General features: G+C 39.9%; 8 protein-coding genes across 8 annotated transcripts; 6 read left to right on the top strand and 2 right to left on the bottom strand.

The window, feature by feature from the left end:
• Positions 1–201: 201 nt before the first annotated feature.
• On the bottom strand, positions 202–2,433 carry GCR1 (transcription regulator GCR1; the record flags this gene model as incomplete). Its single annotated transcript, XM_018132312.1, has 1 exon — positions 202–2,433. One exon carries the CDS (start codon positions 2,431–2,433, stop codon positions 202–204), a length of 2,232 nt encoding a protein of 743 aa, XP_017987801.1.
• A 779-nt stretch (positions 2,434–3,212) lies between these two features.
• On the top strand, positions 3,213–5,612 carry TAF5 (chromatin modification protein; the record flags this gene model as incomplete). The annotated part of the gene is made up of 1 exon (XM_018132313.1): positions 3,213–5,612. The coding sequence occupies one exon, from the start codon at positions 3,213–3,215 to the stop codon at positions 5,610–5,612; it is 2,400 nt and encodes a 799-aa protein (XP_017987802.1).
• Positions 5,613–5,719: 107 nt separating this feature from the next.
• Positions 5,720–6,601, bottom strand: GPI2 (phosphatidylinositol N-acetylglucosaminyltransferase; the record flags this gene model as incomplete). Its single annotated transcript, XM_018132314.1, has 1 exon — positions 5,720–6,601. One exon carries the CDS (start codon positions 6,599–6,601, stop codon positions 5,720–5,722), a length of 882 nt encoding a protein of 293 aa, XP_017987803.1.
• Positions 6,602–6,703: 102 nt separating this feature from the next.
• On the top strand, positions 6,704–7,069 carry AW171_hschr42725 (DUF5315 domain-containing protein; the record flags this gene model as incomplete). The annotated part of the gene is made up of 1 exon (XM_018132315.1): positions 6,704–7,069. The coding sequence occupies one exon, from the start codon at positions 6,704–6,706 to the stop codon at positions 7,067–7,069; it is 366 nt and encodes a 121-aa protein (XP_017987804.1).
• A 278-nt stretch (positions 7,070–7,347) lies between these two features.
• On the top strand, positions 7,348–9,015 carry PGI1 (glucose-6-phosphate isomerase; the record flags this gene model as incomplete). Its single annotated transcript, XM_018132316.1, has 1 exon — positions 7,348–9,015. One exon carries the CDS (start codon positions 7,348–7,350, stop codon positions 9,013–9,015), a length of 1,668 nt encoding a protein of 555 aa, XP_017987805.1.
• A 230-nt stretch (positions 9,016–9,245) lies between these two features.
• On the top strand, positions 9,246–10,493 carry MSI1 (Msi1p; the record flags this gene model as incomplete). Its single annotated transcript, XM_018132317.1, has 1 exon — positions 9,246–10,493. The coding sequence occupies one exon, from the start codon at positions 9,246–9,248 to the stop codon at positions 10,491–10,493; it is 1,248 nt and encodes a 415-aa protein (XP_017987806.1).
• Positions 10,494–10,742: 249 nt separating this feature from the next.
• Positions 10,743–11,692, top strand: ATP4 (F1F0 ATP synthase subunit 4; the record flags this gene model as incomplete). The annotated part of the gene is made up of 2 exons (XM_018132318.1): positions 10,743–10,813; positions 11,053–11,692. 2 exons carry the CDS (start codon positions 10,743–10,745, stop codon positions 11,690–11,692), a joined length of 711 nt encoding a protein of 236 aa, XP_017987807.1.
• Positions 11,693–12,037: 345 nt separating this feature from the next.
• Positions 12,038–12,691, top strand: MED8 (RNA polymerase II mediator complex subunit MED8; the record flags this gene model as incomplete). Its single annotated transcript, XM_018132319.1, has 1 exon — positions 12,038–12,691. One exon carries the CDS (start codon positions 12,038–12,040, stop codon positions 12,689–12,691), a length of 654 nt encoding a protein of 217 aa, XP_017987808.1.
• Between the last annotated feature and the right edge of the window lie 5 nt (positions 12,692–12,696).

Genomic DNA, 12,696 nt, shown 5'->3' on the forward strand with positions numbered 1-12,696 from the left:
ATTATTCTCTTGATTAACTTTATGTTACTGCTAATGAAGAGTTCAAAGTCCTGCCTTCTTGTCCTCCGCAATTGATTGCTTTTATCAAAAATAATAATCCCTTTACCAAGGTGCCAGGTATCTAATAATGCAATTAAGGTTTACTATCTCATCAAAGAGTCTCAATAGGACTATTTCTATGCATATGCTTACAGATGTGTATTATAAGGAGCCATGTTTTCTTTTACAGTAAACGTTCTTCTCCTCTTCTGGCAGTACCAACAACGACCAATCGGCGAAGTTATCATAAATGCAAATTTCACGATTCTCTCTAGTTAAGTTTCTAAAATATAGCGATATGCTGTTCAAACTTAAGCCGTTATTCACCCTAAAATTTTCTAGGTCCTTCACAACCATCTTCCTAACTTCTTTGCGATCCATATCATAGGGATACCTACCTAGCGTAGTACCACGATCACACTCTTTTTCAATGTAATTCATAATAATTCGTCTTGTGGGGAAGAAGTGAGAATCTTCACTCACTTTCCAACGTCTCCAGCCATACTTCTCTATCAACGACTTGATAGAAGGCTTCCCATTTAATCCTGTGTACCATTCGGTATACAAGTCCCAAACAGTTTTATTTTCACGAGAAAGTTTATATTTAATTGAATCACTGTTTCCGCTTTTACTTCCAGTATTAGATTCTTTAGTGTTACAAGTGGAAGAGCGTGTGTCCCCTATTTCGGAGTCTTTGGGATTTTCTATGCCATCGATGTCACTTTGATGAATTTGAGCGGCTAACGCTGAGTTATTTGCTGGACTGTTAACGGACGCCTTTGGTTCATGAAGCAATCGAGATAGTTGAGGTAATTGATCTGTAGTGCATATGTTTCCAGGTTTAACTTGCTGTGCAACACTTGTGGTTAACGAGGAGACTGGTATTCTAGGCGAAGTAACCGTACGAGGCATTAGCGACTCCAACGGTGAACCGATGGAATTAGAAGCGGATGCCAATGATTCCGGAGCCTTATTATCGTATTTAAACCTTTTGAATTTTCCAGTAGAATTTTCTCTGGATTCTGTTCGCTTTGGTAGCGAGTTCTTTTTATGTCCTCCGAAATTACCATGAGGTAACAGAGGAAGGCTATTAAGTGGTGCAAGAGGCACGTTATGTTCATTGCTCGTTAATGAATTTATCAAATTTCTGTCCAGTAAAGCGGTTGCTTGGCCAGTAGCAACACCAGAGTTTGTTGTAGCAGATTTTGGCGATAACGCATTCATCTTACCGTCGTTACCGGATAAATCGGAAGACGACATTGGACGATGATCAATATTAGGGGGCACAGGTAGAAAAGGACTAGTTGGCCCCTTTAAAAGCTGCCTTTGGAACTGAAGCACCTGATATATCATAGAATTCATATTGTTTAGTTCATTTTTTAGAGATATTATTTCTTGATTTAATCTTAAATTATGCTGAGACACTTTATTTCCAATATGCATAAATTTCTCCTCCATCTTCTCTAGTAAAGAATTGTATAGCGCATCCTTATCTTCTCCTCCTATAAAACGGCTTTGCAGCTGACTTCTATATGTCAAATAAGCTGTGGATCCAAATAAATTAGTATTGTTTCTGCGTATTAGATCTTGTACTTGTGGAAGCTGGCTAGTGCATTCCAAATAAGCCATATCTTGTATCAGACATTCTTCAAGGTATTCAAATAACTCTAAGATTGAGTAAAGCCTATAATGTGTAGCATTGGATTTATCTATGTCTTCCTTTAGCTGTGCCAGCCAAGGATACACAGTCCGGCGAAGAGAATCAGGTAAAACTACCGTGGTACGGGCAATATCGGTGTACTTCAAATGACTTTGTAAGTTAGATTTGTAGAACAGGCTTTTCGAGTCTAATTGATATGATGCATTTTTCTTTAGCAACGGAACTTTACACAAGTCGGCGGACTTCATATCTTGATCGCACAACTCATCCCACATTAAGTAGAAATATACCGAAAGATAAAATATAGGACATGATAGTATCTCTCGTTCTCTAGTCACAGTGCTAAAATAACGGTAGTAAGAAGAATCCGCCCGTAGTGTCCGCAGCGTCAGTGCTTGTGGGTAAGTCTGATCCAAAATTATATCACTGATCGTAAATTTAGCTGCGATTTCCTCGTCATTAACACGAAAACAATGCTGAAGTATGAATATAACGATGGTCTGTATATCAAATGGTACCTTCCTTCCCAAACTATTCAATTCCGATGCTGCATCTTGAGTGGTTATCGTTGGATTCGATTTTGGGGATGAAGAATGATTTCCCATAGCCACACCTATCGACTTCAGCATGGAACTCGAAGATGCATCTACTGTACCAACTGCAGGAGTCGTTCCAGTGCTGGTGCCATTTAACATTGGATCAGCAAACCAGTCGTTTAAGATGTTGCTATCCATCTCAAATAAAATAACAGACCAAAACAGTAATTAAGGGAACAGGAAGCTGTTAAAATTCGCCGTAGTGTGATCCCCATATACAAGTTGTAAAACAGGAATCCTGATGCTAGAAGAAGCTAGATACGACCAAGAGATTCCCTAAGGCTTGGACCAACCGTAAATAGGAAACAAATGAACTTCCTGAAGAATGAAGACAGAAGCTATCCTACAGGAAATAAGATTGAAATAATTGACACTTCTTTGTTGGGATAGTATAGCGGTTATGATGGAAGCTGAGACGGTAGGAACGGGAGCCGTATGTAACGTAATAGGAAGTGCGTTACCAAGTAGAAGCTAGTGAAAATAAAAAAAAAATCAGCTTTCGTAATATCGCAATTTGAAAAATAAATGATCTCCCCTTGTTTGCACTGGGTTATATCTATACTTAGTGGAAATACTCGGTCTTAGTTTAAAATAACCTTACTGACGATTTGATTACAATCGATCAGAGCTTCTTATTATGGCGATGCCCGTTATTTATTCTAATAATTACCTGTGCCAGCAATTGACGATATTGTATTAAAAAAAAACTGGAAGCTGTCACACGAAGCTTTACTTATAAAAATTGAGCTTCCCATTTTTTATAAGTCACGTGAAATCAATTTTTGATCACGCGTTTGTATATTGTTCTACTGGTGTGACATCAAAAAATTATTGAAGACATGAATTGCATACCTTTTAGGAGGCTAAAGACAAAAGAACCCAATTGAGGGATATTTAACGACAAATAGATACCTCAGATGTCACAGAAAGGTCAGAAACAGCCTTCTAAGCCGATTGAGGGTAATGTTCGGGCTTCAGGAGCTCAGCAGAGCTCTGTTTCATCATCGCAAGCAGCTAGGCCTAGCAGTGGATTTTCTGCATCAGATCTAAATCGAATTGTGCTTGAATATTTAAACAAAAAGGGCTATCACAGAACGGAGCAGATGCTTCGTGCAGAATCGTCACGGACATTGACACCTTCAAATAAGAACTCTGCAGCACTCAATACGCTACCACCGCCTTCATCGACGATTAACCAAGAAGTTGCTACCAACGGTAAGCCTGTTTCAAACCCATCTTTGCCATTGAAGAGAGATGCGAATAATAATATTATTCAGCAATCACGGGTGACACCACAGCATTACTTTAGGGCGTATGCGATGTTAAAAAATTGGATAGATTCATCCTTAGATATGTACAGACCTGAGTTGTCTCGTATTATCTATCCGATTTTTATATATGTTTTCCTCACACTGGTACACAAAGATCCTGTGCAAGCACGGCGGTTTTTTGATAAGTATTCACATGATTTTAAGGCATTGCATGGCAGTGAGATTAACAAACTTTTCAGTGTGAACTCTGTGGACCATATTAAGGAAAACGAACTTGCGCAGGGTTTTCAATCAAACAAATATCGTGTGTCTATTTCGCGTACTACTCTAAACCTACTGTTATATTTTCTAAATGAAAACGAAAGTGTTGGTGGGTCGTTGCTTATTTCGATAATAAATCAAAACCTTGAACCAAACGCTGTGGACAACATTACATCCCAAGAAACACTAACTGACGGAATTAAAGATGTGTCTGCTGGCGCTATTGACGTTGATAATCACAATTCTGTTCCTGTAAAACTAGGACCTTTTCCGATAGATCAGGAGTTTACGAAAGAAGTGGAAGTGGAATTGAAGCGAAAGGACGAGCAAGAAAATGAACAAAACCCCGATGAAAACAGAAGAACGCTACTTGAAGAATACAAATCTATGACTGGGCAGGATTCAAATATCCAAGATCCAAACGTGTACCCGACGGAATCAACTAGTGTCCAAAAATCGGAGGATGGAGAAATTCCTGAAAAAGTTGAGGATAAAAGTTCGGAGAAGAGCTCAGCCCCAAACTCAGCATCTGGTCAATCCGCTGGCGAGAAGCAGTCTGGACCTGCACCTAGCGTCGCATCTGCAGCTCTAGCTTCAGTTAAGGCCGCTGCATCTAGCCCACTAAATCCTATGATGGAATCCCCACTTAAGGATGTGTTACCTTTGCCGCCCAAAACAGCATTAGATCTCAAATTAGAAATTCAAAAAGTTCGTGAGTCTCGTGATGCCATTCGACTAGACAATTTTCAAGTTTCCGCTCCTAGTGTATGTATGTATACATTTCACAATACAAATCGCGACATGACATGTCTGCAATTTAGTGATGATTCGCGGTTATTGGCAGCAGGCTTCCAGGGCAGCTACATTAGGATATGGTCATTGGATGGCTCTCAGTTGGTGAGTAAGTTATCATCCAAGTCCAAAGGTGAGCCAACCAACAATGTAACCTTGATCGGACATAGCGGGCCAGTGTACTCATTATCCTTTAGTCCAGATAATAGGTATCTAGTATCGGCATCAGAGGATATGACTGTCAGGTTATGGTCCTTGGATAGCTTTACATGTTTGGTGAGTTATAACGGGCATAATCATCCTGTATGGGATGTGAAGTTTTCTCCTCTGGGGCATTATTTTGTTACCGGTTCGCACGACCAAACAGCCAGACTATGGTCGTGTGATCATATTTATCCACTAAGAATATTTGCTGGACATTTGAATGATGTTGACTGTGTAGCATTTCATCCTAATGGTACCTATGTGCTGACAGGGTCTAGCGACAAAACATGTCGTATGTGGGATATCCAAACAGGTGATTCAGTTCGTTTATTCCTGGGTCATACTGCGAGCGTGGTTTCTGTTGCAGTTTCTCCAGACGGTAGATGGTTAACGACTGGTTCAGAAGATGGTATTATCATAGTTTGGGATATCGGAACGGGCAAGAGAATCAAACAAATGAGAGGACATGGTAAGAGTGCAGTCTATTCCTTATCATTTAATAAAGAAGGTAACATATTGGTGAGCGGTGGTGCTGACCAATCAGTGCGTGTTTGGGACCTGAAAAAGTTTACTAATGAGCCAGGTCTCGAGCCAGAGCAACAATACACAGGCTACTCTGGGGATATGGAAACCAGTGTTAACCAAGACGTGAAAGAATATGGACGGAGGAGAACGGTTTTTCCAACTCAGGACCTTCTAGCATCATTCCATACCAAAAGGACACCTATTTACACAGTTAAATTCACCAGATCCAACCTTGTCCTTGCAGGTGGGGCATTTGCAGAATAGACGGATGCGTCGTTGTAATATCATTATTATCAATTACTAGTAGGTTAAATATATTATGTATAACTGTAAGAAGTTATAAAGAGTCCCATGATTTAATGTGTGTTTAACTAATCGAGGATGGGAAACTTGGCATCCCAGGTAGAAAGAAGCTTGTGTCCCTTGTAGTAATTCCGCTCCCAATATATAAAGTACCACGGTACTATAAATAGGAATGTCATAGATAATGCTGCGAGCGGTACAGCATAATGCCAGCCTAATGCTCTTGTGACAAACGTGTATACGATAATGTGTGTTGTCACAAATATACCGCCATAAGAGAGAAGGTATCTCCCAGATCTAAGTTTGCGTTCATAGTTTGGAAGAAGGATATTTAGCTCAATGCAGATGAGGAGGAAACAAAATACCTCAGTTGTAGTGTTCAATCGTGATGCCAATACAGTGACATTGGATAAAAGGATGTTCGTTGGCAAGATCGAAGTTTTCGACCACGACAGGCTTAACACATAAAATATTGTTAGCCAACAAGATAGTGTCCATATAGAGTCTGACGATGTCGATTTCGATAGTGTCTTCAACACTGGAGAAAGCGTAAGCATCGTGAATATAATAATCATCGATGACTTGAAATGGGCCCAAAATAGACGTGACCATGACGACAGAATAGTAGTAAAGGCAGCAAGAGTTATTAACGAATAGTGGAAGCGATACACTAACGCAAATATAATGTACACTAGTGAACTGTTAGCTAACGTGTGATGAAAAGTCAAGAAATCTATTACCACGTCGCTATAGTTCGAGCATTCTTGCTTACTTTGCGGCCCTTTCTTAATCTCATCTAGCACCTCTAAAAACTTCGGGTCTGTGTAAGTATCCGCATATGGTTGCTTGAGCCATAATAACCTTCGCCATTCTTTTTTAACGCCTCCCAACTTATCTTTTGGTCGTTCCGGCATCTGCCTTACTTTTGTGCATTCATCAAGGTTTATCATTGTGCACTAAAGAAGTAAAGTATGTCCTTACTACCATAAGGTTATGTAGCACGCGCTGTCTCAGTCACAAACGTAAATATCATAAAACTGGCAAACACCAACATGAGCGACATCTCACAGTATCCAGTTAGTATAGAAACTGCTTCTATAATTGATCAAGGATCAGCTAATGTCGTTAGAACACTTCCTAGAACAACACAAGGGACAGAGGACGCTACCCCCAAAACAAACTACAAAGACAAACTATGGACAGAAATAGATGTACTAGATGATGTTAAGCGCATGGCGCAAGATAATACATTATATAAAGGCTTGCCAGATCATTTTGAAGCCAAATTAGGTGAATTACGGAAAGCTCATGCCGTGCTCCTCAATGCCATCAAAGACTCATTTGTTGATGATTTGAAGACTCAGCAAGAGAAGATTATGTTCGCTATGGATAAGATACAGAGCATTTCACACAACTAGAGTTTCCATTCATAAGTTTACTTAGCCGCCATAGTTTCGTTGGGATAATCTACACGTGCAGATTAGAGGTTGTTCAAAGGGTTACCCGGGTTAATTTATTTTTAAAGGTGCCATCTGGAGGTGTATAACGTGATCGTCATATGGAATATTTATAAAGAGAAATAAGGCTATATAAAAACAAAGGAGAAAGTAGGTGGCGATATTATGCCTTTTCAAATTACAAGTTAACTGTAAAGCTGCACGATAAACAGACCTGATATAAATATATTAAGATTAGAATGGCATCACAGAAGACATTTTCAGAATTCCAGTTAGCCACTGAGTTACCAGCATGGGCTAAATTGCAAGAATTGTACGAATCACAAGGTAAGACATTGGTTCTAAAAAAGGAATTTGCCGCCGATCCTAAGCGTTTCGAAAAGTACGCTAAAACTTTTGTAAACTACGATGGTAGTAAGATAATGTTTGATTTCTCGAAGAATTTGATTAATGACGAAATTTTGAAGTCTTTAGTGCAGTTGGCTAAGGACGCTAAGGTCACGGAGTTAAGAGATGCTATGTTTGGTGGTGAACACATTAATTTCACTGAAGACCGTGCAGTTTACCATATGGCTCTTAGAAATAGATCTAATAAGGCTATGACCGTGGATGGTGTTAATGTTGCTCCTGGAGTTGATAAAGTTTTGCAACATATGAAGGAGTTCTCTGAACAAGTCCGTTCCGGTGAATGGAAGGGTTACACTGGTAAGGCTATAACCGACGTTGTCAACATTGGTATCGGTGGTTCTGATTTGGGACCTGTTATGGTTACTGAGGCATTGAAACACTATGCAGGCGCATTAAAGGTACACTTTGTCTCTAACATCGACGGTACTCATTTGGCTGAAACATTGAAGGTTGTAAATGCTGAGACCACGTTGTTCTTAATTGCCTCTAAGACTTTCACTACTGCAGAGACTATTACAAATGCTACGTCCGCCAAGAACTGGTTCTTGTCTAAGACTGGAGGCGACCAATCCAACATCGCCAAGCACTTCGCAGCTTTGTCTACCAACGAAACTGAAGTGGCCAAGTTTGGAATTGACGTAAAGAATATGTTTGGCTTTGAAAGCTGGGTTGGTGGTCGTTACTCTGTCTGGTCGGCTATTGGTTTGGCAATTGCCTTATATATTGGTTACGATAACTTTGAGGCCTTCTTGAAGGGTGCTGAAGCTGTTGACAAGCACTTCACTGAGACTCCTCTTGAAGAAAACATTCCATTATTGGGTGGTTTGTTGTCCGTTTGGTATAATAACTTCTTTGATGCTCAAACACACTTGGTTGCTCCATTCGACCAATACCTACACAGATTCCCAGCCTACTTGCAACAGTTGTCAATGGAATCCAATGGTAAGTCTGTTACCAGGGGCAATGTTTTTACCAATTATAGTACTGGTTCTATTTTATTCGGTGAACCAGCTACTAACGCACAACACTCTTTCTTCCAATTGGTCCACCAAGGTACCAAGTTGATTCCATCTGACTTCATCTTGGCTGCTCAATCTCATAACCCAATTGGCGACAACTTGCACCAAAAAATGTTGGCCTCCAACTTTTTTGCTCAAGCTGAAGCCTTAATGGTTGGTAAGGATGAAGATCAAGTTAAGTCTGAAGGTGCCACTGGCGGTTTGGTTCCACACAAGGTTTTCTCTGGTAACAGACCAACCACTTCTATTTTGGTACAGAAGATCACCCCTGCCAACTTGGGTGCTTTGATTGCCTACTACGAGCACGTCACCTTCACCGAGGGTGCTATCTGGAACATTAACTCTTTCGATCAATGGGGTGTTGAATTGGGTAAGGTTTTGGCAAAGGTCATTGGTAAGGAATTAGAGACCTCTGCAGACGTTTCTGGTCACGACGCTTCTACCAATGGTTTGATCAACCAATTTAAGGAATGGATGTAAATAAACTTTCTACTATCTAGTAATCTGTCCTTAAGGCAGGAATATCACTTTATTAGATTTCGTAAAGACTTCAGTTGACATTCAATTACGTTTACCATAGTGCTTTGATACTTTTGTAGATTCCGTCTAGCCGGATTAGTGCGCGAAGAAATCGTGAACATTTGTAGTTCACATCGGTTAAAGCATCTAGAAAGGAACAGAGCAAGAGCAAAGATAAGTTGCTTTACATTATGTCTACTGAATTGGCTAGTGTTAATGTACCTATAATCTCTGATGATATTCCAGAAGAACTACAGACTCGCTATACATATTGGAAGAAGAACACTAAGCTACTGTACGATTACTTGAACACCAATACTACAAAATGGCCTTCACTCACTTGCCAATTCATGCCTGATTTAGATACAGCATCAGATAAACATCGCTTACTTCTTTCCTCCTTTACGTCATCACAGCTGGTAGATGATGAAGCTGTTCTCATCAGTGAGGTATCAACGATGAAACATATTCCTTGGAGTTCATTAAGCAATTTTGATATGGATGAAATGGAATTCAAAATAGACAACCAGACCAAATTACCGAACAAGAACCTTGTGGAAACGGTGAGAATACAGTTCCCTGGCGGTGACTGCAATCGAGCGCGCTATATGCCGCACAATCCTGACGTAATTGGAACAATCTCATCAAATGGTTCAGTCTATATACTAGATCGTACAAAGCATGGGTCTAATCGACCTTCGCTTCTGGGTAAGACTGGAAAGTTTGAAATTGAACTTCTTAACCTTGAGGCAAGTCAAGAGACTGGAGAAGCATTGTCAATTGCGTGGAATTGGCAAAAAGCCGGCACTCTTGCTACTTCTTACGCTAACGGTGACATCAACATCTGGGACATAACGGAGTTTCAAAAAGACCAGCCTATCATGACCCATCCCACTCTAAGTACTCGTCTAGATGAAGGTGGAACAAACGAAGTGTCCTGGATGGTTCATCACACCTCTATTTTAGCCGCCGCAGGGGAAGGAAATACACTAGGAATACTGGATACAAGAGCATCCTCATCATTTACTCCTACTAAAGTCAATCACCATGAAGGAATTAATACAGTGCAATTTAACTATGATAATGATATGCTACTTGGGTCTGCAGATTCACAGGGTACTATTCATTTGTGGGACATGCGCGATCTAACGTGCCCGTTGAAAACATTCTATCATGGCGATTCCGTGTCTACAATCCAATGGAATTCTAAGATACCCTCAATAATTGCTTCTGCTGGTCAAAATGAAGGCCTAGTCAAGATATGGGATACAGTCAAGCAAGATCCTGAACTTCTTTTCGTGCATGGAGGACATTTATCAGGCGTTAATGACATATCATGGAATCTACACGACCCATGGGTTATTTGTAGTGTAGCGAATGACAACTCCACACATATCTGGAAGCCAGCGTCAAATATAGTGGGTCATAAGATGCCATAACACCATGCTTAGTATATATATGTATGCGTAACCGCTCTACATTTAAAGACTTGAAGGAATTATTAATCACATGATTTATATCCAATAATATCATTTTATTTGAAACCTTTACACCACTTATTAAGTCATAATTTGACGCGCTAACGCATGCTCGTTAAAATTTTCGAGATTTCAAGGTCATACAATTAACGTAACATATAGTGCAGTTTTACGACCTTTAAAGCTCAGCATTAGTAACATAGTCCCGAGATGTATTTGCGTGCATTATCTAGAAAGGCAGCCGCTAGGCCATTGTTGGGTCTGGGATTGCGTCCAGTTTCGTATGTGTAAAAATTCATAAAAGTAGTGGGTGGTTCGTAACGAAGGTGGGATTATACACTAGTTTATATACTGTTAATGGCTTCAATGCAATAGATCCAAGCTTTCACCTGAAAATTAATTAAAAGTTTTGAACTTATAATGGATATGGATCTCCTGGATAAAATTTTGTATCTAATGTCGTGTCGAAACCACATTCACCTTATTTTACCAAACCGTTACTAACAGTTTATTCTTTTAGCATTGGTATTCGTCACATGTCGACTCCCTCTAACCAAGATCCAAAATCGAAGGCTGTAGCTATTTTGAACAGCTTACCAGGGAACTCTGCTTTGACCAAGACTGGTATCTTGGCTACATCTGCTGCTGCCGCTGTGTACGCTGTTTCAAATGAATTGTACATTTTGAACGCAGAAACTATTTTGCTCGGTACTTTCACAGGTGTTTGTTACTTGATTGTGAAGTTTTTGGCTCCTGCTTACAGTGATTTTGCTGAAAAGAGAATCAAGCACGTTTCTGATATTTTGAACTCCTCTAGAACCAAGCACGTTGAAGCTGTCAAGACTAGAATTGAATCTGTTTCTGAATTGAGCAATGTCGCACAGACTACCAAGACCTTGTTTGACGTTTCCAAGGAAACTCTTGAATTAGAAGCTAAGGTGTTTGAATTGAAGCAAAAGCAAGATGTCATTAAGGAGGCTACTGCCGTCTTGGACTCATGGGTTAGATATGAGGCTTCTGTTCGCCAAATGCAACAACAACAAGTTGCCGACTCTGTTATTGGCAAGGTTCAATCTGAAGTGGCCAATCCAAAGTTCCAAGAGAGGGTCTTGCAACAATCTGTTGCTGAGGTTGAGAAGTTGTTCGCAAATTTAAAGTAAACGAGATAACGGTTGGAAATAGGTACTCTATGTCTCATTTGCATTATAAACAATTATGAAAATACAGTGTATATTGTATTTTTAACGAGCCTCTTATGATCTATATATTCCAAATAATATACTACATTTAGAAATAATAAGCAGCAAAACGGAATTTATACAACTCTTGTATCGATACTGTATTTTACGTAGGAATATGGTAAGCAATCTGTAAAGCATTATCACTGCATTTCAAAGTGTCCTTTGTATTCGATATTTCTGCGGTTAAAATATCGTTAATTATTAAAATCACTCAAGATTGTGAAACGGATTACAGACATTTGTAACTTGAGGTAGCTAACTAAGATGTCAGACTCACTTAACAGCCCACCAGCTTATGATTTTTCAGGTGTGCCAGCACCAGCACTTGATGCTATTAGAATGAGATTATCTCAACTTACACATTCTCTATCTAAGATTAGGGACGACATGTCAAAAGCAGAATTACCACAGTGGTATTCCCTACAGGCCCAGTTAGCAGTAACTTTGAGCCAATTATCCTCCCTCACTGCTACTCTACAGCATTTTGAGGATGCGTTAGACTCTACTGTACCCTATCCGCTGCCTAATTTCCCTACAACTGCTCATGAAGGCATGTTAACTACTTTAATGAGGAAGAAGCAAATTCCAGAGGTGGAGGCGTGGATCAAAGATGCGATCGATAGTAGTGGTATTGAGTTGAGTTCAGAAAGTCAAGAGGACGTTGAAAGGCGAATACGGCATGATAGAGATGAGACAAACTGGGCATTGAAGTTTGTTAATCACGAGCGTGACAATTATTCATTCCAAGGATTGTATACCGCCGAAGAGCTTACGAGTATGAGTGGAGATCCTACAAGAGCATTATATCGTTCCTCGAACTCTAAGGCAATGCCTAAAACACCATTCTCAGTTGAAAGTATATTAACGTACATATACCAGGGCCCAAAAGCTAGAGAGGCATCAAGAACTCCCTCTTAGTAGCG

Source organism: Eremothecium sinecaudum, chromosome IV (assembly GCF_001548555.1).
Source record: "Eremothecium sinecaudum strain ATCC 58844 chromosome IV, complete sequence".
Lineage (NCBI taxonomy): Eukaryota > Fungi > Ascomycota > Saccharomycetes > Saccharomycetales > Saccharomycetaceae > Eremothecium > Eremothecium sinecaudum.